The sequence below is a fragment of the Phragmites australis genome, chromosome 22 (genome assembly GCF_958298935.1).
Source record: "Phragmites australis chromosome 22, lpPhrAust1.1, whole genome shotgun sequence".
Lineage (NCBI taxonomy): Eukaryota > Viridiplantae > Streptophyta > Magnoliopsida > Poales > Poaceae > Phragmites > Phragmites australis.
In genome coordinates this window covers 1586149-1591873 of record NC_084942.1, presented here as the reverse complement: position 1 = coordinate 1591873, position 5725 = coordinate 1586149, and the positions used below count along the sequence as shown (strand labels likewise).

The following is a 5725-nucleotide window of genomic DNA, read 5'->3' as shown; positions in this document are numbered from 1 at the left end:
CCTTCCGTCGCCGCCACCTCCCCAAGCAGCCAAAGCCATAGCCACCGCCGCCGCCGCCGCTGACGCTGCTATCCCAGCAACCGCCACCGCAACCATGGCTGCCGTGCTCACCCGCGCGCCGGCCGGCACGGTCCAGTGCTTCGGCCGCAAGAAGACGGCTGTGGCCGTGGCCTACACCAAGCCTGGGCGCGGGCTGATCAAGGTGAACGGCGTCCCCATCGAGCTGATCCGCCCCGAGATGCTCCGCCTCAAGGCCTTCGAGCCCATCATGCTCGCCGGCCGCACCCGCTTCAAGGACATCGACATGCGCATCCGCGTCCGTGGCGGAGGGAAGACCTCGCAGATCTACGCGATCCGCCAGGCCATCGCCAAGGCGCTCGTGGCCTACTACCAGAAGTACGTCGACGAGGCAGCCAAGAAGGAGGTCAAGGACATCTTCGCCCGCTACGACCGCACCCTCCTCGTCGCCGACCCCAGGCGCTGTGAGCCCAAGAAGTTCGGTGGTCGCGGCGCCCGCGCGAGGTTCCAGAAGTCCTACCGTTGAGCGCTTACTTGCAGCATCGTTGCGGGTGTTCTCTGCTTCGCCGCATCGATGGAGCTGCTAGTCTGGTTCTAATGAAGTTTGGACTTTTTAAGCTTAGTCTCGTACCTTTTTGACATTGTGATATGAATGTGATGAGATGATGAAGACTATTGGCTAGTCCCTGGAATTTAAGACTATTGCTTGTTACCTATGTTGAATAATTATTATATGGTTGCTGCGATTTTAAGATTACTCTTGCTCGCTTGTGTTATCTGTTGTTTGCTCATGTTTGGTTCATCGGTGGTATGATGGTGGCATGTCGTGGCTGGTAGTAGATTCGCTCAACTGTGGTACTCTACTTGTAATAAGCTAGGTTAGCTTGAGGATTTCAGTGTTGTAAATGATCATTTTTGGCCAATTAGGAAATGTATATTAGATGTAAATGAAGTGTCCCAATAGTCTGATGGTTTAGACTTATGTGATATGCTCATACATTTGATTGGTGATCAAACAAAGTACTGTCCTGATCTTCACAAGCACGGTTGCATTCCTGAATCTTTTCACCACTAGCACCATTGTATCCTCAGTTTATCTGACTTTTTATTTATTTGGCTATTACAATAACGGAAGCAAATGTCTTTCTATATTAGGTTTCTCTCTTGGAGTCATGATACAGCAGGAGTGTTTGTTTCACTTCAGTTTCAACTTAAACACATATACCTGAAATTTAGCTTAGTGTTTATTGTTTTTTCTTGCACTCTCTTGGTACTATGATTCCAAGCTGAAGATGTGCAAGGGGATGCTTGGATTGGGTGTATCTCGTTGGTAAATTTTGGGAGTTATTTGAATTGTGAACTAAATCCTGTATCTTCCACACGCCAGAAATTTTGAAAAGCCATCAATCCAAAAAGTCCCTATGTTGTTAACTGTACAACTTTGCTATGTACTGTTGGTGATTAGATATGGTGTGTAATGTAATTGTGTTACGTTGCTGTTTTAGTAATTTTTTCCCCATATTGTTCACCTAATTTTTAATCAAATTGCTCGCTTGTTTAGGTTAAGTGTTTATTTCAGCTTCTGTTGCAGTTAAGTTATCCAGAAAACACAGCATTAGTCACCACCTCTTTTATACTAAAATAGCATAGGTCTCTCATGCTGCTATCATGATCTCAACATTCTTTTAATTTTTCTCGTCTAATGTTTGAATCTTGATTGTTGAATCTATGGGTAAACCACTCTTTTTTCCTTCTAATATATGCTTGTTTGAATCTTATTTCTTACCCTGGATGAATTTTGTAAATCTTTGCTTCTGTCATCACTCCATTGTTTCTGGGTCTGGTAAAAGGATTTTGCTGTCGTTGTTTTATTGGATGCTTCTGTCGCTCCGTGCCAGTGTTGGGAAATCCTACGTTTAATCCTGTGTTTAATGAGCATGCGTGATGTGCTTGCTCCTTATGCTACGTATTGGAATGGTTTGAATTTTTCCTCAATTCATGGAGTGTTCATATGGTTTGATTTTTTTTTCCTTGGACAATGAACTTTGCTTACTCCTTTTGGAACTCGTGAATTTTGGAAGGAGTGAGATGAGCGAAGGTCATCTCACCGAATATTTATACGAATCTCATCCAGGAATGCTGCATTCTGAAATGATTGATCAGCTGATGCGTTTGACGGGTTAAGTCGCAGTCGAAGGATTTTAGAGCATCTCCAATCGAGCCCTCTTCTTACCCTTATCCTATATTTGAGAAAAAAAACGATGAAAATCGATCTCCAACCGACTCCCTTTATTTGAGAGTCCTTAAATCTCCTCCTTTACCCCCTACATTTAGGGGCTCCTCATCCAACCCTTTATTTGGGAGAGAGAGGGAGAGAGGGGAAAGAGAGGAGAGAGAGTTACCAGATATTAATAAAATAGAGGTGATTCGAATATAAGAGGTCAAATATGAAAGGTCGGTTGGAACGCGTTGAGAAATAGAGGATGAAATCTGGATGAGAAGCCCCTAAATAAAAGGAATAGGGGTTAAATATGAGTAGTCGGATGGAGATGCTCTTACGTCGTGTGCAACTGCATGCAACATAGCTCTAGTGCTCTACTCCTATTTTAGTTGAAGAGCTAGATTTGTTTTTCTGGAATATGCAGGCATCTTTATATTAAGATGAAAGAAAAAGAGGTAGTTACACAACAATCCTAGTCAGGTCCTGTTTCCAGTACATGCAGAGTGGAGATAGAGGCGCTGATTAGGTAACGGGCCATAGGCATGTAACCGCTCTTTCAAGATGTTAAAGATTTCTCGACCCGGCTTCTCACCAACGAGTGATGTCGTCCCAAATTAGAGCCACCAAGGAGTTAGGGGGGATACGGTAGCTGTTGAAGATGATGTTGTTTCGCGACAACCAAATACTCCAACAGACTAGAATGTATTTGCTGTCCACACTCTCTCGGAGATCAATCCACCAGTCTAGGATCGAGGTGTCCGCCTGAGGGGGTCTAAATGCCTAGCACTTGCAACCAAGCATGATGCACGAAGCTGCAGTGCAAAAGAAGATGATCTATGGTTTTTGGGAGCTATGAGCAATGCTGCAGTCATTAGTTTGGAGTCCGTGCCGGTGCCTTCTAGGCGCTGTCCAAAGTCTACCATGAAGCGTTAGCCAACCAAATAACTTGACTTTAACAGGTGTCCATGTCTTCCACACCAGCTCCCCCTTCCCCCCTGAAACGAATGCAACCTTCAAACATAACGTGATATGCCGAGCATGCATAGTATTGACCGGTCCATTTCCAGATAACTCGGTCTTCCTCGGCACACAGGAGGACAGTGTCAAGTTGACCCCATAACTGCAGATATTGGCTTAAGGTCGGTATGGATAAAGGGCCAGTTATGTCCCGGATCCATTTTCGATTGGTTAAAGCATCATGCACTTTTCTGCTCCTGGTGACCGATTGAGCAACACAACCGAAGAGGTCTGGGGCTAAGGATCGGATTGAACAACCCCCAAACCAAGCATATGTCCAGAACAGTGTGGACTTGCCATTGCCGATCTCAAAACAGGTTGAAGCATCGAAGAGTTCTACAACATCTTTCTCATGACACATTGGCAGAGCGGCCCATGATTTAGATGGTTGATAGGGCTGCCACCAGAGCCATCGAAGGTGCGGTGCCCGCGGGTAAGAAATCCGACAGGTGCGGGTTTGGGTTTCAATGCTTGCCCGCGATTATGGGTGCGGGTTTGATCTTAAACCCGATGGGCAAAAGGTCGTGGGCAAGAAAAAGGCATACCCGTGCCTGTGAACCCGTAAACCTGCTCCAATCACGTTACATGTGGGTCCAAGTCACCACTAGGTATATAATCTAGGAGCTTAGATATATGAATTCATCCTAATTACCTATAAACCCGTGCTTTAGGAGGGCATACGGACGCGCCTGCGGGTATAAGATGCCCGCGGGTAGCGAGTGCGGGTAGCATTTCTTACCCGTGGCGGGTAACGGGTGCGGGCGCGGGTATAAGCTCGCAGGTACGAGTTTAAGTAGCCTCTATTCACGGATATTTTACTCGTTGTCATCTTTACTTGCAAGGACCATGAAGAGGCAACATGGAAAAATGAAATTTTTTTTTAACCAAACCATGATATCTTTTTTAAGAGTATAACAACAACTACTTACTGGTCGAGTGGTTGCAGCAGCATATAAAAGGCCAAAGTTTGCTGTATTGCATCCAATCCATGCACAAATCTGCATGAAAATGGAAAACAAAGCTCAAATCTGACAACTCATAAATATATTTTTTAAAACACAACTGGCAGCCCATTATGTATTAATAAAAGAGTATCCCTAACGGGTGAAAAGCACAAGAGAAGAAAAAACAAGCCAAGAAAGGCAACAAAAGACAAGAGAGAGCAGTAAAAAAGAAAACACAAAAGCGAGAAAGACAACAGGGACTATTCTCACCGCATGAAGCACCCTAGATGGTGCGCCCCCACAAAAGTCCAGGTGTCAGCCTCATCAAAGATCTGGCCCACAATATAGGACACCGTTTTTTTCTTGCCCTCGAAGATATGTCTGTTTCTTTCCTTCTAAATTTCCCAGGTGGCAAGGATGACAAGCGATTTGAGAGCTTTTCTTGAAGAGGGGATGGAGAGAGCCAGCAATGTCCACCAACCAAGAACCGAGTAGCATTATAACCACGACTCAAGGCGAATTGCCGACTGTTTGAGCTTCGCACCAAGGATATGCCAAACTCTCCTGGAGAAAGAGCATTCTTTAATGAATTGGAGGCCAGGTTCATTGATTTGGTCGCAAAGGGGGCAGATGGGGTTGCATTGCCAACCCCTACGGGTAAGGCGATTTGAAGTCCAAAGCTTGTTTTGTACTGCTAGCTAGGCAAGGAATTTGCACTTCAGCGGCACCCACACCTTCCAAATCAACTGAGAGAAGTTAGTGGCGGTGGAGCCAGTGAACATCATGGCGTACACTGAGCTGGCAGTGTAGGAGCCCTGACTAGAGCATCTCCAAGTGATGGAGTCCGGAATGCTTGGCTGGAGGACCACTTCTCTAGTGGTGGCCCATAACCAAATGAATTGGGCAATGTGGTCACTAGAAACGTGTTGAGAGTGGTCAGATCAACAACCCATTGTCTTTGGAGAATCGTCTCTTTGAGGGAACAAAGCTTGTCTCTCGAGATGGCGAAAAGCAGTGAAGCATGGTCCTTGGGAGCGTTGCCCTTAGCCAAGGGCGAATGCCAGAAAGAAATCATCTCCCCATTGCCAATGTGTATGGAAGTGGCGACATCGAAGATCAGACGGTCCATTTTGCCACAAGGAAGCTGCGAGCCAACCCAGGCTTTCTTGAGCGTGATCCACTCTTGCCAAAGTCATCTCTACCTTAAGGCTCTACCAAAGAGCTCCAAGTGGAGGACCCCGAGGCCGCCAAGTCTCTTTGCCTGCAAATCCTCTTCCAGTTGACTTTGCACTTGCCTCTCGTTATTGGTTTGCATCCCATCCACGTGAATTGTCTTCTGGCTTTATCTATCTACATCATGATTGACGCGGGAGGTTTGATGGCCAACAGGAAGTGAATAGGTTGGGACGACATTACGGCTTTCACAAAGAGCCAGGCTTCCAGAGGACACCAAGTTTCTCCCCTTCCATGAGGACATCTTCCCAATCACCTTATCCACTATCGGCTACAAATCAGACACCTTAAA

General features: G+C 46.0%; 1 protein-coding gene across 1 annotated transcript; it reads left to right on the top strand.

The window, feature by feature from the left end:
* Positions 1 to 775, top strand: LOC133905487 (small ribosomal subunit protein uS9-like). The gene has a single exon (XM_062347292.1). The coding sequence runs from the start codon at positions 95 to 97 to the stop codon at positions 542 to 544; it is 450 nt and encodes a 149-aa protein (XP_062203276.1). The 5' UTR covers positions 1 to 94; the 3' UTR covers positions 545 to 775.
* The last annotated feature ends 4950 nt before the right edge of the window (positions 776 to 5725 follow it).